Raw genomic sequence first — 23,324 nt, 5'->3', positions numbered from 1 at the left:
CGGTTTCATTAGTCTTTCTTTTTAAATTGTATGTTAAAAAAAAATGGTTCAAATGGCTCTGAGCACTACGGGACTTAACATCTGAGGTCATCAGTCCCCTAGAACTTAGAACTACTTAAACCAAACTAACCTAAAGACATCACAGACATCCCTGCCCGAGGCAGGATTTGATCCTGCGACCGTAGCAGTCGCGCGGTTCCGGACTGAAGGGCCTAGAACCGCTCGGCCAGCACAGCCGGCTAAATTGTATGTATCTTTAGTTTCAAAACTTCTATAATTACATGTTTTGGACATCGTTACATGTTTGGTAATTAAATTTTACATAGCTCTGCAATTATTCCTAGATACTTTTCAGGAGGCATCAAGGGATCACAAATTTAGCATTGGAGGGCAGCGTGGAGGGTAAAAATCGTAGAGGGAGACCGAGAGATGAGTACACTAAGCAGATTCAGAAGGATGTAGGTTGCCGTAGGTACTGGGAGATGAAGCAGCTTGCACAGGATAGAGTAGCATGGAGAGCTGCATCAAACCAGTCTCAGGACTGAAGACAACAACAACAACAACAACAACTTTTCAGGAAATATGTTCTCACTTCTTGGTTACACTTACCTTCTGGAAGTGGGTGAGCTACCTGTGGTGAGGAAATCACTTCTGTAGTTCAGATCGTGAACATAGTTTACTGCAGTAGCATTCACTCAGCGACAACCCATTCAAGTTCTGGAGATGTAAAATTTTATGTGATCGGGATATAGTTAGAATGTTGACTAGAGACGATGATGCCACGCAATTCCCAATCGTCGTGATCTTTTACAATTTAGTGGGTTAAGGACGAAGCTAATCGGGACATCGTGTGGAACGAGTAGGTGCATTGTGTCGGCGGCGTTCAACGCGTCACGTGGGAGCGTTGAGCTCGACAGTCTGCTTGGTGCTATTACAGGGGAGTGGGCTCTGTGGCGGCACTGGTTTTAACCATCTCGCACACTTCCATTGAATAACCATCAAAATGTAACACCACACTACATGTACAACCACTCAACAGAATCATCCCCTCCAAACACAATTGACACCTCATAAAAGGTCGGAGAAAAATGAAATCTAATTGGCTTCGTCAACACCGTGAGATGGCTCACATTCTTATCACATTCACTACCGTGACCAATACAATCTAGCCATTAACGAAACGCAACTGATTTTGTTACTGTCTAAATGATAGCACTTTCGCCATTTGACTGCTGTTTTATTTCATTCTGAACCCTTCTGTAATTTCGGCTCTATAACTATTTTCAAGTAATTCATTACTATTCTACAGTAATTAGTCAAATCGCATGCCGTAGCACATGTGAAGAACATCAAATGCAAAATTCTGATATGTGATATAGATGAAATATGACTATTTATCATAGGATAATAACGAATTACTTAAAATGGCTATAGAGCCGAGTTTGTAACAATGTCGAAAAGGAAGTAAAAGTACATAAAAATGTAGACTATCGTTTAGACACTTATGCTTGACTATGACTCCTAAAAACAGGAAAGTCCGTTTACCACAGGTATTCAGATTATCAATGGCAAATTTATTTGGGCTAGTCGGCTGCATTTTGTTACTGCCTGTAAGGCGTTGCTTCCGTCACCACGGAGCTAGGATTTCTATCCTATTCACAAAATAAGGCCGCCTTTTCGAAAGGCGATATCGTCAAACTTCACAACCCACGTGTTAACTATGGAGAATACCCATGCTACGATGGCAGCGAACTATCGCCACTCGTTCACCTTGAGTGTGTACGCAGTGATTACTAGCGACCACGTGATAGGGTCAATCATACTTCCACAACACCCCGCAGGTGGGGCATATGTGCACTTCCTTTGAGAAATCATGCCTCCCCTGCTGGAGGACGTACTTTCTGGTGATAGAAAGGGTAATGTGTTTAGTACATCATGGAGCTCTATCTTAATCCTCTCTAAGTGTGGAGCTAATTGTAAGACACTAGTACAGACAGAACATTCTCAACTGTCTGGTGTTCTCACATATGCTTTCAAACGTTGAAACTTGCACTCTCAAAGATTTTTTATCTCCACTTTCAAGTGGGATCATCTCCCTTGAAAGGCATTTCTGGTCGCATCTTCATATATTATTTTGCTCCATGAGCCCATCACATACGGAATAAGGTTCTCCACAAGTCTGCTAGGTGGCGCGCTTGGCTACAGGTTAGCAAGTGGGGGTGGCGGCTACCTCGCACGCTAAACAGCTCACACGATAAATTATTCGGCGCGGAAGATACCTCGCTGGCTTGACTCCGTAAGCGACAGGGGCGAGTTAACTGAACTGCGATCTCTATCAAACGACTGTAAAGAAATTATTCAGTAAAAAAAAATTGATTCTCGTACATCTTATAGCTTCATTCGTCAGCTTCATTTCGTTAAGGCTCTTATTTATTGTGGTATTTTAGGATTAAGTAAATTGCTGCAAGAATTTCGGAAGGTTTGAAATGAAAAATAGAAGTCACTACGAGTTTGCGTCTTGCGCCTGTTAGCTCAAATATAGCTGCATATGAAATGTAGCATACATATTTCATTTTTCTTTAAATTTTCAAGGATATTGATCTCTATTACCAGTCTCGAGAAAACAGATCGTATGCAAAGCGTGTTGCTCCGAACTCGCACGCCAGCGAAAAAGTCAGAATCAAATATTCAAAAATTTCTCAGATCTCGTAAATGGTTTGAGAAACTGAAAGAAGAGTTTTACACAATGATAGTACACAAGGAGGAAAGCATTTTGCCATGTGATTAATATGCGAAACTTCCATATTTACCGTTATATTCAGGTGACTGCAGATTTTTTCAATGAAATAATGCAATATTTAAGTGCCATCAATAGCTAGTGAAACGAGAATTTCTGTGGATTCGAAACAAGATATGTAAGGAGATTTCACTTTATTTTTATATCGAGAAGGGCATTTCTATAAGCTATTGACTTGTCGTTCCATCAGTTGCTGTTTTCGGATTATATCGCAATTACAACTGCAACAGAATGTTAATGACAGAAATATTCACAAAATCGGCTCTGTTTAGGCGAAAGAAGCAGAGTTGACCGCAGCAACAAGGGAAATTAACGTATTTCTCAAAACTCGCCCCTGAAAATGTCTCTCTGAAAGAAATTAAAGGGAATAAGAAGCCTGGGGAAAATAAATATATACTTCTGTTTAAATTCTAATGGAACCATATGCCACGATGTGTTTAATAATGATGTGGACTCACACTGGGGAAAGAATTACATTTCTATATCTCGATGATATGAAAAATATGAAAAATGAAATTTGCAAAATCCAGTCAGTAACCTATCAAGATGTAAGCACGTTAACAATACCTTTTACAAAGTAAAAGTTGTTTGTTGCGAAAAAAGTACAATCCTTTATTCTATACAGGGATAGAAAAGAAAAGATGAGATGCTATGCGCTGTTAATTGTTTTCGTCTTTCTTAGATTGCTGAGATACAGAAAAAATCCTTTGTCCAGTTCTGATCCATGTCATTCGTTATTAAAAATGCGCTGGGGCATAGAATTTCGCTGTAAAAGTAGTGATTTATTTTCCCCAGTCTTATCATCACCTTTCTTTTTCTCCAGAGAAATGTTATCAGTGATGAGTTTTGAGTAATTGATAAGACGGTTTGCTGACATATTAATAGCTTTCTTTCGCCAAAATGCAGCTGAGCTTATAAATGTTGATCTATCTAACATCCTAACGCATTTAAAATTGGTACGGAAACATAAAACAGCAATTGATGGAAAGGCGTGTCAACGGTTTATGAACATGCCCATCCTCGGTATCAAAATAAACTGTAATTTATTCACACATACTGCACTAAACGCACAGTAAGTCTCGTTCCACCAGCCACCAATGCCGTTTAAATATTACATCATTTGAATGAAGAAAATCTGTAGTCCCTTAAGTATCATGGAATATATGGAAGTTTCGCACATTAATCATATAACGAATACTCTCTTCTTTGCATAGTGTCATTTGCCAAAATCTTATTCCGATATCTAAAATCATTTACAAAATACGAGGAATTTTGTGAATATTCCATTCTGGCTTTTTTGTTGGCGCACAAGCTCGGGACAAAGTGCTTTACGCACTATTCATTTTCTTAGGAATGTAGATAGATGGCAGTTTAAAAAAAAAAATTCAATATGATAGCTACATTTCATACGCTGCAACGTATGACCTAGCATGCACCAAATGCAAATTCATAGCGACCCCTATTTTTGCAGTATTTTACTTAATTCTAAGATATCACATCCAATATGGCCATTAACGAAATGATAGGCAGCCCCTCATAAGGCTGATGAATAGAACTATGAGACGCGTGAGAGTCTTTTTTTTTTCCTACCAGTCTTTTTCTTTACGGTCGTCCCAGAAAGATCGCATGTCGGCCGGCGGGTGCGTGACGTTCTGTTCCGTCTCAAGGGTTAACAGGCGTTGTCTCAAGAGTTCCCGCCCTGTAGACTGTGATGTCAGTCCACAAACAGGACTTGTGATAGGCCAGCGCAAGCACCACGAAGACAACCCAGCTAAGTCTCACAAGAAAAGTAGCGCCAGACCTGTCACAGGAGACATGGCCTCAGCCGGCTAGCGGGCGGCGGAGCCGCCAAGGAGCCGTCGCATTAGCCGAGACTGCAGCGAACTGTGCTCTGACTGAGCCGTCTTTACCCTACGGATCGTTTCCCACTGTTTAGCAGAATCACCCTGTATATGCGTGCGGTTCTCTAGATCCTTTGCCACTCCCTCATGTTCATTCTGTTTTCTTCTTATTTCTGAGACTTTCCTATGTTAGTGACGATCCAACGCCCCTTCATATTTTTTCAACATCTAAAAACAGAGAAACCCCGTGTAAAGCCCATAAACGAAGCACTAGGAATCCTCCACATTACACAAATAGGAGCATCTATGAACATCCTTGAGGAAATAGAGCTATACTAGTACTCACATGCGTACAGCAATCTCACAAATTTACTGAATGAACACACCGACCTAAAGCAGGAAAAGTACATAGAAAACTTTGTTCAAATTATAAAGCAAGAGAATTACTAAAGTTATAAATAAGACACACTAAATAACACATATCTAACAGCTATAACAACATAAAGAGTATAGAATAAATGCATAACAGCAAGAAACATCACAAATAGAAATGTAAAATAAAAATCTCAAAACTAAAACAAATTCCAGGAAAAACATAGTTACAACTAAATATACAAAATAATACAAAAAACAACCTAATTCCCACACATCACTTATTTATAATGGTAACTATGTAAATATGTGATCCAAACTGTCAAAAGCAAAGTAGCATCCGAGTACTATGATAGTGTCATACTGGTTGAACATATAATTAAGGGTAAGGCCAGTTATACATCTCCAGCGTATATCCAAGGAGAAACTAATAATTCTACCAAAATACGGGAAATGGTTGTAACGATATTACAAGTAAGGGAAAAACACCAAACAAATATTTTATAACTTTTGTAATCATAGTTACCGACCATTACATTAAGACCACCATTTACTTATGTACTTTCAGACCATCTGATAATGGAATCATATCAAAATGGGCTCATCTAAATGGTTCATAAGACAAAACAAAAAACTATTTGAAGAGCAGTGCAGTTGGCTGCTATTCATAATTATCGTGTCATTGGATGCATATTTTGCAATACCGGACCCAAAGAATAAAAGAACACGCAAGTGTCACTGCAGCTATCTATTATTCCTATGGCGTCTGGGTCTACAATCTTCCTTAAAATTTAAAGAGTTAACGTTCTCTAAAATTATATTCCATTTACTTTGATAGCTTCTTGTGCTGATTGAACACATAATTAGGGGTAAGGTTTTGGCAAAATTCAGCTCTTTTACTGTGTAATATTTGCACAATTTGCGCTAGCCCCTTTGGAAGCCGCGCTGCTGCTACGGTCGCTGGTTCGAATCCTGCCTTGGGCATGGATGTGTGTGGTGTTCTTAGGTTAGTTAGGTTTGAGTAGTTCTAAGTGTAGGGAACTGATGACCTCAGATGTTAAGTCACATAGTGCATCGAGCCATTTTAACCATTTGAACCCCTTTGGAACACTTTCATTTTATTTTTTGGAATACACTACTGTTAATTTATGCATCAGCTATGGTTTCTGTCTTGCTCATGTGGGATCTTGTGGCTGCGTTGTGTACTACGTACAACCGAAAGTTTCAATGATTTTCCTACATGATAAAATTAATAAGGTCCATTACGAGCAGTTTAAATAGCAGCATCACCCCCAACTTTTCATAAGACTCCATGAAAGTTAAAGTTAGGGAATTTCACGGTGCTTGGAAATACATACGATGCGCTGTGTGTTACAGAAGGATGTATCGGTAAAGACACTTATCAAAAATGGTTCAAATGGCTCTGAGAATTATGGGACATAACATCTGAGGTCATCAGTCCCCTAGAACTTAGAACTATTTAAACCTAACTGACCTAAGGACATCACACACATCCATCTCCGAGACAGGATTCGAATTTGCGACCGTAGCAGTCACGCGGTTCGAGACTGAAGCACCTAGAACCGCACGGTCACAACGACCGGAAGACACTTATCGTCAACCTATTTGTCTGCATGAAGCAGAGGGCAGTTTGGAGGGAATTCAAACAGGCATGTTCCAAGACCTTTCAAGTTTGTCGAATCCATCAGAGATTTTACTAGAGTCTATTTGTATGTGTCCCCCTGTTGAGGCTTTAATTATGAAGGGGAAACGTCAAGAAGCGCGAAAACCAGTCAGTGAACTGGTAAGATGATGAATTTGATTAAAAGTATACTTGAAACAATCGGTAAAGTCTGTATCCGATTTTTTCCCGTATTTGTCAATTCTGACCTTGAACCCTATCTCGAATGGTTTTTGTCAGCGTACAAGTTGTGACGGGTGTTTAGAGCGGCAGTTTCCCGCTGCAGAACACGTGGCTAGCCATTGCTACATGGCCGTGGCGAGCGGCTAGCTTGTATGCGGCCTTGGAAAAACCCCAGCGGACGCTCGGCCTGGACGCGTATGGCCGTGTTATGCACACTTGGAGAAATTCATATGCCACAGAAAAGTTGATAAAACCAGAACTAAGAGTGACACGGAGGCGCGAGATGGCACTGAAGGACAGAAAAATATGTAAAGCTAAATTATCTAGACGAGTCACAAAAATATGTAATATTTTGGTAGTTATTGTTGTCTAAATATTGTAAATTTATGAAAGTTCAGTTTCGGCAATGCTTTGGCCGATTAATATGAACAAAGTGTTTACGGATGCGGCTTGTAGAGCTGCATCGAGCAATCGTAGCCCACTGAGCATAGTGTGTACCATTTTTAATGAGAGGTCGGAATATGGGATTCGACTGAGAGAAATTGTGTTTTTGTTAATTAATTAATTTAAAGAGACAAAACTAGCGGCAGCATTCTAAAGTTTATAGAGGTAGATGAGTAATTAGGTATTTTTATTTGTTTATTTATGTTTAGGATAAAAATCCGGGGAAAGCACTATCACGCCACAAGAACACTATTTGTGACAAAACGATGGCAGATACGGAAAATTGGACCTTAAATTGTTATTGCCCGGAAATTTTCCATGTTTTTCAATGTATCATATGTGTTTTTGTATTTAGTTTTAGGATATTCGTAGTTCTTTTTGTCAAACGTTGTTTTGAGTTAGGCAGTCATTTCGAGGGTGTATAGGGCGGCTATCATTGATAACTGGGGAGTTGAGTTTGAACGAGGCTAAGAGCCGGACGTGTTGCGTATCTGGGGTAGTAGTGGGTTGGTAGTCATGTTCGAAAGCGATCACGTGGAGCGCAATATAGTGGTTTAGGACAGCAGACAAGAGTATATTTTGTGAATTGTGAACAGACTGTCGAGTGCCGTGATCGTGACATATTAATTTTATAGTGAAGTGTTGTAGCATCAGGTGTCAAACGCCGCCCTTACATGAAAGCCCTTCGGACTGCCTTTAAGTGTTTAATGAATAAATTGAAGAAAAATAAACCACTTGTTCAAATTATAAATCAATGTGAGTGACTCAATACTTTAAATTTCACCGCAATACGTGCCTGCATTGTTTTTTTTAATAATTTATTTCATCTTAAAAAATTGAGTTTTACTACTGGTATGAGCTGGCACCCTATGACGAGAAACGTTGACAAACATTGAGACCAGCCACATCTCTGGGCCGCTCAATTAAGCTGGATATATATTCTTGCCATAGCACGTGGCAGCTCGAGCGAAACTATTGAAACTACAAAAGTAGAGGCCAGTACAGTCGTAATCTAAGGCTTGACACGCCCTCAACAACGAGGTTAACAGAGACAACAAACTCTTCTTGAAAAGGGTTCAATAGTTGAGGGAATAAGATGTACACCAACTTAGGCTGATATAGGGAGGAGAAAGGCGTAAAGAAGAGGTAAATAATCATTGTCTCAGGGAGTCATCCTGGCAGCAAAATAAATGAATGACAGCCGCTGCGGGGAACGGCATCAGAATTTGCACACTTCAGCATGTAACAGAGCAAAATATTTGAATAAGATAGCTTTCCTGCCGCTTTTGACACCAGATTTGTCAAGGTAAAAAATACCATTGAAGAGGTAACACTTTTCTAACATTTTATTCTGACAGGGAAAAGCCACGTAATTTATGAAATATACACTGAAACAATGGAAAATGCCCCTGTCAGAGCACAAAAAAGGCGAATATAATCCTATTTAAAAGACTGACTGAAAAATGGAGTAGAAGTTGCCTCGTTCTACCTTCCTTGGCAGCTTTAAAAATTTCCTCAAAAATTTTGGCATGCGAAAATACACTCATTTTAACGTGCGACCCACCTCTCACTCATTCAAGCTACCCCAACTGTAACACGCTCACACCCACTAAACCATCGCTGTAAGTCACTCATACCCATGTACTCTCACTTACCCACTCTCACTCTCATTCAGTCCATCTCACTGTCAACATCTCCTTGTGACTCTCCAACTGTCACTGTCTCATTTGTTCTGTCCTACTACTGTCCACTGTCTCTGTCACCGTCTCTTGCCCTCTCCCACTGCTGCTATTTTATTCATTCCTTCCCACTGCTGCTGTATCTTCTCAATGTCACTCTCTCTATCTTCCTCGTTGCCCCAGAGGTGACGGTTAATCGAGGTTCTACTGTATATTCTTTTTATCAAAGATAAGTATTTATACTTTGATGAATCCGACACTTTTCTTACGACGCCATTCTCGGGTCACGTATCGACACTCTTAGTTCGACACCGCGCCGCCTACTCACCGGGTCGGCGAGCATGTCTGCGAGGCGCGCCTGGACGTCCTTGCCGCGCTTGGGCCGGATCAGGAGGAAGACCTTGCGCACGCGGCAGGCGCGCAGCAGCTTCTCGAGCAGCACGAGGCCCATGAAGCCGGTGGCGCCCGTGATGAAGACGACCGAGTCGCGGTAGAAGTCGACCACGCCGCCCGGCTCCACGTCGGCGCCGCCGGCGTCCAGCCCGTCGTGCTGCGCGCCCAGCGGCTGGGCCCCGGCGCCGGGCTCGCTCTCCACGGCCTGGCCGGCCGGCAGCGACTCCTCCACCATCCCGCTCCGTCTCGACGACTCTGCAACAGCGACGCCGCGCCGCCGTACTTAGAGAGCAGGCCTCTTGTGATAAAGTGCGCCACACTACACAATTTGTTCATCGCTGCATCCGGCTGCGAAAAATACGCTACTGGCCATTAAAATTGCTACACTAAGAAGAAATGCAGCTGATAAACGGGTATTCATTGGACAAATATATTATATAGAACTGACATGATTACATTTTCAAGCAATTTGGGTGCATAGATCCTGAGAACGCAGTACCCTAGAACAACCACCTCCGGCCGTAATAACGGCCTTGATACGCCTGGGCATTGAGTCAAACAGAGGTTGGATGGCGTGTACAGGTACAGCTGCCCGTGCTGCTTCAACACGAAACCACAGTTCATCAAGAGTAGTGACTAGCATATTGTGAGGAGTCAGTTGCTCGGCCACCATTGACCAGACGTTTTCAGTTGGTGAGAGATCTGGAGAATGTGCTGGCCAGGGCAGCAGTCGAATATTTTCAGTATACAGAAAGGCGGTCGTGCATTATCTTGCTGAAAAGTAGGGTTCCGCATGGATCGAATGAAGGGTAGAGCCACGGGTCTTAACACATCTGAAATGTAACGTCAACTGTTCAAAGTGCCGTCAGTGCGAACAAGAGGTGACCGAGACGTGTAACCAATGGCACCCCATACCATCACGCCGGGTGATACGCCAGTACCGCGATGATGAATATACACTTCCAATGTGCGTTTACCGCGATGTCGCCAAACACAGATGCGACCATCATTATGCTGTAAACAGACCCTCGATTCATCTGAAAAAAATGCCATTTTGCCATTCGTCCACCCATGTTCGTCGTTGATTACACCATCGCAGGCGCTCCTGTCTGTGATGCAGTGTCAAGGGTAAGTGCAGCCATGGTCTCCGAGCTGATAGTTGATGTTGGTGATTAGATTGGAATCCATACGATCCTGTTCTACCCAGCGATCTTTGAGGATAGGCAATGGAGAAAAAAGCAGCAATCAATCGCCAAATCCGTCGTTTTACTGCAGTAGATCTAGGTTTCAGTTATTGCATAGTCATCTTTAGTGCTAAAAATTACAAAACAGGAGCATCAGGAACAGACATAAGATAGTTAATAACGAATAGTAGGTGCAAACATAAGCACTGCACAGTTACAAGTCATGTAACAACATGTGATATTAGTCCAAAGTGCCACGTGTTGTTACACACCATGTAACAGCACATAACATTAGTCCAAAGTATCACATAATAAACGGTGTTGTTTACTACATGACACTATGTCATGTGTTGTTACATGGTATGTAACTGTGCGTTTCTTATGTTTGCACTTAGCGGTACTATGTTAAATTTGTTCCTGAATCTCCTGTTTTGTAATTTTTAGCAGTGAAGATGACTATGTAATAGTTGAAAAATCCATCTGTTGTAATAAAACGAGGGATTTCGCTTTAGATTGCTCCTTTTTTCTCAGTGGTCTCCATGTTGGGGATGTTACACACAGCTATTCCAGAAACACCTCGTAAGATGTTGCTAGCTAACCGAGTTTTGACAATGAATGATCTGCTTTAAGATTTGACTGAGTCGGTTTAAAGCCAAAGCGGCACAAGCTGAGATGGACCCCAAAGGCGCTCAAGTGCAGAAATTGAAAGGTCTTCCCAAAAACCGACATACACAAGAAGAGAAAAGAAAATTAAGGTTACGTAAAATGATCAGTTTGACATTAGGAAAGGAAAAGGGATCAGTAAGGTAGGTCTGACAGTGCGCTCGATAACAGAGCAAGATTTGGGAAAAATCGAGACACATTCATAGGAAAAAGCGTTCGGCAATGTAAATGGATGCTAGATGTTCAAAGATTTCAGGAAAATGACTGTAAGTAATGTAGAAAGACTGGTTATATTCATAATATACAAGAGCCATGATAGAAAAATAAAAATAGATGTCTAAGAACAAAGTCTTCGAATTAGAAAGGGCATCAGACAGGCCACTACTATTCAATCTATAAACCGAAGAAGCAATGACGAAATAAATGTTTACCGAAAGGGTTCAGAATTCAGAATCGATGTCCATCAATGATAGGATTCGTTGACGACATTAATATCCTCTCTGAAAGTGAGAGAGATGCAGGACCTGTTGAAAAGAATGTCGAGTCTAATCAGCACACAGAATGGATTGATAGTATCCCGAAAAGGCGAAAGTAATAAGGATAAACAGAAGTAAGATTGGCGATACACTTAACAACAAAATTGAGGAGCACGAAGTACACAAAGATAAACACATGCCGTACGTAGCAAGGAAGACTTACTAAGGACTAACACAAGAAAAGAGGAAATATTCCTGCGTTGCCAGAAAAGCGTGTTGAAAATAGGTGGACTGATAAGACAATAAATGAGGAGATTCTCCACAGGTTCAACGCGGAGAGGAACATATGAAAAACACTAACAAGAAAAAGAGACATGGAATGTGTTAATACATCAAGAAATAGCTTTCGTGGTACTTGGAGAGATGGCAGAAGAGAGAGACAGGAATAAATCCAGCATATGATTAAGGACGTAGGGTGCAAGTGCTGTTTTGAGGTGAAGTGGTTGGTATAGGAGAATAATTCGTGGCAGGCCGCATCGAATTAATCAGAAGACCGACGGAAAGGAAAACGGAAGCCAAATAACGTCTGACGCAGAGGGCAATCCAAATATTAATGAGTGATTGCTTTCAGACCCAGAGTCTACGTTATGTATTTGTGAGTGAGACAGTGTTGTCTTAGCACTAAATTCATATAGTCTCAGTTTCCTGACTCTGACCGATATTCTAGGGACTTTTATGGAAACCTCCTTGAAAATATTCCCATATGTGAACATCCTATCCAAATCCCAACCCCTTGGCGAGTGTCTGAAAAGTGGGCACTCAACAATGACTCGATACTTCAAACAACCATATCCACATGGCCAAGGTACGAAATGTCTAAACAAAAGTGTTACGGACGTACGTTTGGATCTCAGGTACCCAACACTAACTAATATGGTCATTGATTCTGTTCCTCTTTATAAGGCGTTAGCACAGAACTGTTTATACATTTAAACTAAATTTTAAAAAACGAAATATCAAATCACATTTTCCATTTCGTTGCCTACTATTCGAGAAAAACGGATGATCTGATGAAAAATAGCTAAGCGATCTTATAAAGAAGTATAATTTTTTAAGATTTACTGAAATATACTATAGTAACATCTTTTGGTGTGCCTCTTACGTTTCGCGGATGTCTATAGTTACCTGATAAACGAGTGATTGTTTTTCTTGTTACATTACATTAATTGAAAAAGTCGGAAAGTACAAAAGTGGTTGCCCCGCCAGGGTGGCCGAGCGTTTCTAGGCGCTACAGTCTGGAACCGCGCGACCGCTACGGTGGCAGGTTCAAATCCTGCCTCGGGCATGGATGTGTGTGATGTCCTTAGGTTAGTTAGGTTTAAGTAGTTCTAAGTTCTAGGGGATTGATGACCTCAGAAGTTAAGTCCCATAGTGCTCAGAGCCATTTTGAACAAAAGTGGTTGTCCTACTCGTATTTCATTGGTAAAATGTACGGGTTAAACACTCAATAGCTTTTTACACGTAAAAGGTCTCCCTTCCACCGATATCACACAATATGGTTCGAAATGGTTCAAATGGCTCTGAGCACTATGGGACTTACCATCGAGGTCATCAGTCCCCTAGAAATTAGAACTATTTAAACCTAACTAACCTAAGGACATCATACATATCCATGCCCGATATAGGATTCGAACCTGCCACCGTAGCGGTCGCTCGGTTCCAGACTGAAGCGCCTAGAACCGCTTTTTATTCTTTTTTTCGTTGTTGATCGTTGTGTTTGTTCGTTGCTGACGTCACATGACATTCGTTCAAGTTCGTTGTTGATCCTATCACTCAGTTTTTTTTATTACAGAGGCAAAACAGCTCACTGACTGAACATGCTGAGCTACCGTGTCGGCTGGGCTGCGGGAGAGAGTAGCGATAATGTTTTAATCATCTCGTCGACAAAATGTATGTGATTAATAAAATTAGCGTTTTTCATTTATTATGATTAATATTTTGTTTGTCTGAAAGTACGTGTCTGCTGTTCTATATAACGAGCCAGAATTACGGGGATCGTTGGTCAATAGTAGACTGCGATACTAAGCCTGTTTGATTAAATGTGCTATTCTATCCTCTTTCCAGCTATGTTTTACCTAAAATCAAGTATCTGAAGTACAAAAGGGGACCTGTGGGATCAGTGAATTGTGTGGAAATATTTACTACAATGTCTCGCCTTTCCAAGTTTTTCCGCTATACACGGTGGTTCATTGATGGTAACCGGGCCAAATATCTCACGAAATAAGCGTCAAACGAAAAACCCACAAAGAACGAAACTTGTGTTGCTTGAAGGAGGAAACCAGATGGCGCTTTGGTTGGCGCGCTAGAAGGCGCTGCCATAGGTCAAACGGATATCAACTGCGTTTTTTTAAAAATAGGAACCTCCATTTTTTATTACATATTCGCGTAGTCCGTAAAGAGATATTAATGTTTTAGTTCGACCACTTTTTTCGCTTTGTGATAGATGGCGCTGTAATAGTCACAAACATATGGCTCACAATTTTAGACAAACAGCTGGTAACAAGTAGGTTTTTTAAATTAAAATACCGAACGTACGTATGTTTGAACATTTTATTTCGGTTGTTCCAATGTGATACATGTACCTTTGTGAACTTATCATTTCTTAGAACGCATTCTGTTACAGCACGATTACCTGTCAATACCACATTAATGCAATAAATGCTCAAAATGATGTCCGTCAACTATTATGCATTTGGCAATATGTGTAACGACATTCCTCTCAACAGCGAGTAATTCGCCTTCCGTAATGTTTGCACATGCATTGACAATGCGCTGACGCATGTTGTCAGGCGTTGGCGGTGGATCACGATGATAAATCCAACTTTCCCCACAGAAAGAAATCCGGGGACGTCAGATCCTTTGAACATGCGGGCCATGTTATGGTGCTTCGATGAGCAATCTACCTGTCATGAAATATGCTATTCAACCGCACGCGGGCTATGTGCCACACATCCATCATGTTGGAAGTATATCGCCATTCTGTTATGCAGTGAAACATCTTGTAGTAACATCGGTAGAACATTACGCAGGAAACCAGCATACATTGCACGATATAGATTGCCATCAATAAAATGGGGGCCAATCATCCTTCCTCCCATAATGCCGCACCATACACTAACCAGCCAAGGTTGCTGATGTTCCACTTGTCGCAGCCATCGAGGATTTTCCGTTGCCCAATAGTGCATATTATGCCGGTTTACGTTACCGCTGTTGGTGAATGACGCTTCGTCGCTAAATGGAACGCGTGCAAAAAATCTGTCATCGTCCCGTAATTTCTCTTGTGCCCAGTGGCATAACCGTACACGACGGTCAAAGACGTCGCCATGCAATTCCTGGTGCATAGAAATATGATACGGGTGCAATCGATGTTGATGTGGCATTCTCAACACCGACGTTTTTGAGATTCCCGATTCTCGCGCAATTTGTCTGCTACTGTTGTACGAATTAGCCGCGAGAGCAGCTACAACACCTACTTGGGCATCATCATTTGTTTCATGTCGTGGTTGACGTTTCACATTTGGCTGAACACTTCCTGTTTTCTTAAATAACGTAACTATCCGGCGAACGGTCCGGACATTTGGGTGATGTCGTCCAGTATACCGAGCAGCATATATAGCACACGCCCGTTGGGCATTTTGATCACAATAGCCATACATCAACACGATATCGATCTTTTCCGCAATTGGTAAACGGTCCGTTTTAAGACGGGTAACGTATCACGAAGCAAATACCGTCCGCGGTATGTTACGTGATACCACGTACTTATACGTTTGTGACTATTACAGTGCCATCTATCACAAAGCGAAAAAAGTGGTCCAACTAAAACATTCATATTTCTTTACGGACTACGCGAATACGTACTAAAAAATGTAAGTTCCTACTTGAAAAAAAAAAAAAACGCAGTTGATATCCGTTTGACCTATGGCAGCGCCATCTAGCGGGCCAACCATAGCGCCATCTGGTTTCCCCCTTCAAGCTAGACAAGTTTAGTTGTTTTTGTAGTTTTTTTTCGTTTGACGCTTATTTCGTGAGATATTTGGCCCGGTCACGGTCAATGGACCATGCTGTATATTGGAACACTATTTTGGTTTTTGGTTATAAAAGAAGTTAATTATCCTATACGGAGCAACTGTTTTATTTGACCATTAATGGCAAGCAATTAAGAGGAACGCAAATCTGTGAAATCATGCAGTTTTGGATTGAAAATCAGAACTCACAATATTTTGGGGATCTGGTGTGACAACCTCTCCATTTCGTAGCTGTAACAGGAAGGCTGCAACGAAATCGTAGTATTTAAATTAAAAACCCACGAAAGTATAGAAAGGAAAATTACTACGCGAAGCACATTGTGACGTAACAGTGGGGCTAACAGGCGGCTGCAGCGGCCGCGCCTGACCTTCTGAGCTGGATGGCCACTGCCCGCCCTTGAGCCGAATACGGCCAAGGGCCCCGCGTGGTTTTCCACTCTACACTCTCCGGTCAGCTGCGGCATTACTTCTCCCACCTGTTACGACTTACTACGAGAAATGCTAAAGTTTTAATTATCACTTCAAAAAAACAAAACCGCTCTCACGAAACTTAGTAATGATGTTAGAACTTCTCTGCTTCTCCACCCTTCAATGCGGCACATCTTCTCGACGATGGATGTGGCGGAGTCCTCGGGTGTAGAAGCTCCGTTCTGGCAGTTCGGGAATCGTTCGAACATGAAAATCATTCTGGAAATGCCTGCCAAGGAACGGTTTCTTCATCCGAGGAAAGAGGAGGAACTCACTGGGTGTCATGTGGAGAAGAAGGGAGTGGACGGGATGAGGAGAGGGGGGGGGGGGGGGGGAGAGGCAGAAGTCGGTCGTGTGTAGAATGAGCTGCGATGTTTTGTGGAGAAAAATCTTCGGACTGCTTCCAGCGTCCCTTCGCCTTGACTGCCTTCGGTAAACTCGTCAGAGGGCATCGGTAGTATGCTCCTGTAACAGTTCGTCCCATACGAGTGTCATCTGTTAGCAGTTCACCGTAGTAGTCCCGACAAACACCACAACTTTGCTCGGTGATGACTGGGTCTTCACGATCTTAGACCGTGGCAAGTCCCTTTGTTTCTTTTTCTCCGGTTCGTAGTGATACACCCAGCACTCGTCCATCGTGATTACGCGGCTAAAGAAGTCATCTGGATTGGCTTGAAAGAACGGCAACATTTCTGATGCTGCCTCGGCGCGCGGGATTTTTGTACATTCATGAATGTGGTGGGCGGTGATTACTGTCATCTTCCAAATGTCGTTCAAGACGTTGAGACTGATCCAAACTTATTTTCACTTTTTCCACTGTCACCTCGATTGTGATACAACGCTCACCGCGTAGCGAGACCGCTTCTCTTGTGATTCCCCGTTCATCGCGGAGAGATGGCCTACCACTTCCTTCTACGTCGTTCAAACATGTTTTTACAAGACTTCAAGCGCCTGCTGTGTCATATGGTATGGTGCTTGACATACAAGGACGCAAGGGAGGAACATTAGTGTTGGCGTCCTATCGACAACGAGGTCTTTACAGAAGGAGCACAAGTTCGGATTAGGGAAGGGTGGGGAAGGAAATCGGCCGTGCCCTTTCAAAGGAACCATTCCGGCATTTGCCTGGAGCAATGTAGAGAAGTCACAGAAAACCAAAATCATGGTGGTTGGACGGTGATGTGTACCGTTGTCCTCCTGATTGCTAGTGCAGTGTGCTAACCACTGATTATCTCCATCGCCGTTTGACGTACACTAACACGCACTAAATATGTATTGTTGACGCGCTTTCCTCCTTCTAATTCAGAAAACAAGTAACTGCACAATTCTGCATTTCATCAATGGACTGCGTCATTTCGTTTTAGCTACTCTAACTGTGCGCTGCGGTATCACTCGGGAATTTCAGGGGACTTGGTGTACGAGTAACAGTGCTGCTCCCTATGTCCAATTAAAAGTCATTGTTACGTAGTTTGTTGATAAAGAACTCCAACTCTTCAGCTAGTCATATAGCTACGCAGATGGGTAGTAGTACAATACGGGAAACAGAAATGTTATGACACAGTTCTAAAATTGTTGTTACGATGAGCAAAAAGTTTTAATATTCCTATTATTTTCTGGATGCTTTTGTAATTCCTACCGTTGGTTTCCCTTGGGGGGATGATGTGAAGATTCAGGATTGTCGAACATTAGTGAAGATACTTATTCACATTTTCATCAAATTTCGGTTTATTTCCATCCAGGCGTGACAACCAATGGAATTTATGCATCAGCTTTGTACACATCACTGAACAGATTCTCGTTACAAATCACTGTCCTCAGTTAATAAGCCCGTAAAATATTTTGAGTGCATTTTCAATACAAATCACAGTTTTCAACATAAAAGACGAACATGCCGCACATTCTGTCCACAGCATAAAGACTAACTTACAACTCCGCGTATATACAAAGACGTATTAACCTCTGGCGCGTGTGACAAACAATATATCACAGCAAGAAATTCTAGATTTTTCCAGATCCGTAACTGATTAAATTACAATTGTACACAGTTTCCTGCATATAAGTGTATGAGTGGGCAATTACAATGAAAACATATTTTTGAGGCGAGCAAGATTTACAAAGATAAAAATAATTTTATATTATTGTACATAATTTTCAAACTGATTTTTGTGAAAAATTGAGTCTGCTGTAGAAAAATTACAACATTCTTGATTTAACAGAAAAATATCGTAACAAATTGGCATTGCACTGCACTGCTAGTAGATTGACAAAACAGTACTTGAGCTGCAACACTACTGAAGGATCGCGAGCTCGTAAGGACGGTAGTAGGGAAGGCAAATGGTCGACTTTGGTTTATTGGGAAAATTTTAGCGTTGTGCGATCCACCTGTAAGATACATAATACTAGTGTGACTTCACTGCTCGAGTGTTGGGATCCCACCATGTCGGAACGAAGGAAGAACTGGTTCAACTGGCTCTGAGCACTATGGGACTTAACATCTATGGTAATCAGTCCCCTAGAACTTAGAACTACTTAAACCTAACTAACCTAAGGACATCACACAACACCCAGTCATCACGAGGCAGAGAAAATCCCTGACCCCGCCGGGAATCGAACCCGGGACCCCGGGCGTGGGAAGCGAGAACGCTACCGCACGACCACGAGCTGCGGGCAACGAAGGAAGACATGTAAGCAGTTCAGAGGCGGGATGCTAGATTTGGTATCGGAAAGGTTGATTAACACGTGAGTGTTACTGACGTGCTTCGTGAACTCAAATGGGCATCCCTGAAAGGAAGACGACGTTCTTTCCGCGAAATACTATTGAGAAAATTTAGAGAACCGCCACTTGAAGGAGACTGCCGAAGGATCCTGCTGCCACTATTGTACATTTTGCGTAAGGACCACGAAGATAAGAGAAATTATGGGTTGTGCGGAGACATACAGATAGTCATTTTTTCCTCACTCTATTCGCGAATGGAGTAGGAGAGGAAATGAATAGTAGTGGTATAAGGTACCCTCTGCCACAGGACAAAAGATGCCTAGAGGCTTATATATGTAGATGCTGAATCATAACAGTGCTGTAATGAAGGGAACATACATTCAAAAAATAAAAAATAGCAGGGAAAAATGGAAAGGTCTCGATTTGGCACCAGAGATGTAGGTGATACCAATGATATTTTGTTTTGTTAGTAAATTCTTTATTTTTGGAACACTTACGTTTATGCAGCTTTTTAAACTAGTCTCCTTTATGTTTCCTTCAACTACAAATCTTGAATAACTTGTTGGTATAAAATTCCTTGTTTTGGACAATTTATCACCAAAGGAATTTCAGTCAGAGTTGGTAATCATCACTCTGTTGTCACAGACCCTGTAAGTTTACCGTGAGTAGCATGATGGAAGAGGACGCTGTATAGGAAGAGAAAGGTGTCTGGCCGCGACGGGGCCGATGGCGCGTGGAGAGGACTAATTTTAATGTAAGGTAGAGACTGTGTAGCAGGGCGCTTTAGTGTCTGGTCTTTGTTAACTTTTAATGTGTGAAAACACGAGTATATTTTATCCTGAGCATCTCTAAAGACTGCACTATCGACGGGATGTTTAACTTGAGGATGAGAACTTACTCGAAAAGTCATTTCACATCTAATTTAAAATTAATTATATGTGCTTGAGTTCTAGTATTACACTAATTACATAATAATCAAAACCTCGCTTTCAGTTATAATTGAAAAATCGATATACATAAAGAATACCCCAAAAAAACTGCGATCATAGTTCAAAAATTCGATAAAACAGTCAGCATGGCTCTGGACGGCCAGCGTCTTGAAGTTCATCAAATAACTAACGACATAGACACGTCAGAACAAAGAGTAATTATATATTATAGGGTGTTTCAAGTACGAGGCAAGCGTGTGTCCGGCATTGCGAGTACCGGAAAGTCTGCCTCCAGTTGTTGCACACCCATCTATGGCCGTTCCTGAGAGTCTGCTAGGTAGCGTAACAGTTTTGCTGGAACTAAGACAAGTGAGGAGGGGCCTTGGAAGGAAGTCCAGGAAGACTGTTGCATCGTTTGGGACTTGACAGTGGAGTGTCAGCAGCATCTGGTCACAGAGCTGTAACACTGCAACCGCGCCAAGTAGCGGCACACCATCGACCGACCAGTTTAGATGGTGCTACTCGACGCCTACAGCTACTGGATGTTGCAGTCTGTGCATGACAGAAAGGGTAATCCTGTCTCACGGAACCGACCAGTATTTATTCGACTACGTGAACTCGCAAAATTCTAGAAGCGCTACAGTCCGTCGTCAGTTTCATCAGTAGGCTCTCCACTGTGCGAAACCGAGAGTGCGGAATGCAATTAGTGCGTCAAGCGCCAAAAATGGCGAAATCGAGTTCACCTGTCGGAAAAGATATCCAGCGATTTCTGACATGCGAAAGGGATTTTTCTTGATAATATTTTGCAAATTGTATTACAAGAACTGACGACTATGCAGTTCTGCGGCGTGAAAAGAATAACAAGCGATCTTAACTGCCAAAAATCATACATATTATAAAAATGTACGTTTGTATGTGCGTGAGTGTGCCTGTATGTCTGTTAGTGTGTGTGTGTGTGCGTGTGTGTGTGTGTTCCACATTTCCTCCTGAACCATTGGACCGATTTCAACTAAATTGTGCACACGCATACCTTACTGTCAGGCGACAATCACTGTGGGTGTAAGATGCGCCTACCTACCACAGAGGTGGGGCTGGTTTGTGAAAAAGCTTATCCCGCTATGCGTGAATTCCCAGATTTTATAGATCTGGTATTTGAGAATGAGGGCACTTAGCAACTTGCAACAACCTTTATGCATAATTTTAAACTTTTACGAAATGTTTCTCACTGAAAATCCTTACAAAATGGTGAAAGGAAAAATGTTTATCATCTACTGTTTTCCTGCTATTCATGCAGTAAAAGTACTGCATAAAGTATGACGTTATAATTTTTTACCACCTTACTACCAACTGCGGTCGTGACACATCTTACAGACAGTACCACACACATCTCTGAATTTAAATACAAAACTGTATCATTGTACGACACATAGTTCAGGAGATGTGATGTAATAAACAATGACATGCGTGGAAAACTGGCGGATCATGCAAGACGTTTAAATTTGTTTCTTCTTTGCCACTAACTCTCTTCGCAACAAATTTCGCAGGCAGTATCCGTATACGCCGCTGAATGAACCTACAACATTATATCAATATACGTCAGGGAATTCAGGAGACATGACGTCATAAACATTTACCACAAGGTGAAGCGCTTCGTGGTACGGACGTGGATGCACAGCTATAAATATCTGGGCGATAAATGTAGCTTGTCGGCAAAACTGACGGCTTTGATCAACGAATCGTATACCTGCACCGTTTACAGAACTGAGATCCTGTTTCACATGTGATCTCATCTATATAAACTGGTGCTGGAAACCGTATTGAGTCCAATGAAGATGTTATAATGCGTACAAAGGTAAAAAAAACTAGTTTCTTACCTAAAACGCATTTTTTTATCGCTAGTCTGAAAACTGGCCCCTTGCCCTCCTGAACAACAATAAACCTAAGTGTGGTAGAAAAATAAAAGAAGAAACATGGACTAGGATTAATCACTGCTCCATACAGAAGAAGTTCAGATTACAAGTTAATGACCAGAAGGTTACAATAAGAACAACGAATGATTTTGGTAACGATGCTAAGCTACCGCTGAGAAGCGTCACTACGTTAATACACTGGTGCGCAAAACTAGAGAACGAAAGTAACTTTTGCATGGTGTATCACTCCTAGCTAACAATGCCCGATGAAATTTGGACCACACACATGAAGAATTGTATAGTACAGATGGTAACTGAAAGAATGACGCAATGAGACGAAAAGGAGTGATAGTTTTATTCAAAGACAGTATTTACACTGAAGTTGCCGCGATTCATGATGGTTCGCAGGGCATTACAAAAATCAGGATGTGGTTCTTAATAGAGTGTGTGATCACAACGGACGGCAATGCACTTTCCGCAAATTGGTAGGGTGTTCCGTTCTTCCGTGAGCACCGTCGACAACTGGTGGACGGACTTTAGAGTGGGCATGCTGCAACACGTGTCAATGTCGGGGGAACCGCATGCCTGTCCATTCGCCGAATGTCCTCGCTTTCCAAGATCTTCTCCATCTACGCTGTTCCATGGGGTCGGCAATGTTACCAGTAAAACTGAAGTCATGGCCGAATGCACCCAATAAAAGAGGCACATGGGCAAGGAGTACAGTGCTACCATAACACTGACTGGTAAGAGTACCGTGTTCAAAAATTTGGAGGTCAGTACGGCCAGGCAACATTATGCCTCCCCACACTATAAAATATGGACCACCAAAGCGACCAGTACTGGACGTATCCTCACATGGCGACACGTGGAAAAAGTAGTGCATCCGGGAAACGTTTTTCTATGGGTGCATTACAGTGCGCGAGTGAAACGGCGCGGCAATTGTAAACGTCCTCCGGAGTTGAAGTACGCCGGACAGTTGGCGAAAAGGTCAAATTTCACACAGATTCACCGTGAAATTCTGGTAGTATACTGACGAAATGCAACGTCGCGTCGAGTCCTAGTAAAATGGTGCCATCAATTTGACCAAGACCATAAAGAAATGGCCGAGTGAGGCGGCGCAGTGGTTACCACAACAGAGTCGCTTGCGGCAGAACGACAGTTCAAACCCAGCTCCGGCCAGCCTTTTTTTTTTTTTTTTGGGGGGGGGGGGGGTTCCGTGATTTCTTTAAATCGCTTCAGGCAAATGCCGGGACGGTTTCTTTGAAAGGGCACGGCCGACTTCCTTCCCTGACCCGATGGGACCGATGACGTCGTTGTTTGGTCCCCTCCCTCGAATCAACCAAACCAAACTACAAAGAAATGGATTATGCTGATCAGGAAGTCCAGATCTTACACCACACTATGTTCATCTTTTTGGCAAGCCGAAACATTTGGTGGAGAAATATGTTTCCCAACGGTAAGGACGTTCACGCAGCGGTTCTCGGATAGATCTGTGATCCTTTT

General features: G+C 42.1%; 1 protein-coding gene across 3 annotated transcripts in view; it reads right to left on the bottom strand.

The window, feature by feature from the left end:
* LOC126353851 (fatty acyl-CoA reductase wat-like) overlaps nucleotides 1-23,324 on the bottom strand; it is a 221,693-nt gene that overhangs the window by 56,797 nt on the left and 141,572 nt on the right. For all 3 annotated transcript variants that reach the window (XM_050003008.1, XM_050003009.1, XM_050003007.1), the window contains one exon: nucleotides 9,326-9,645. In XM_050003008.1, coding sequence (XP_049858965.1) covers nucleotides 9,326-9,645 — 320 coding nt within the window. The remainder of the gene's footprint in view (nucleotides 1-9,325; nucleotides 9,646-23,324) is intronic.

The sequence above is a fragment of the Schistocerca gregaria genome, chromosome 3, assembly GCF_023897955.1.
Source record: "Schistocerca gregaria isolate iqSchGreg1 chromosome 3, iqSchGreg1.2, whole genome shotgun sequence".
NCBI classification, from domain to species: domain Eukaryota; kingdom Metazoa; phylum Arthropoda; class Insecta; order Orthoptera; family Acrididae; genus Schistocerca; species Schistocerca gregaria.
The sequence above is the reverse complement of the archived record's forward strand: the minus strand, read 5'-3'. Positions and strand labels throughout refer to the sequence as shown.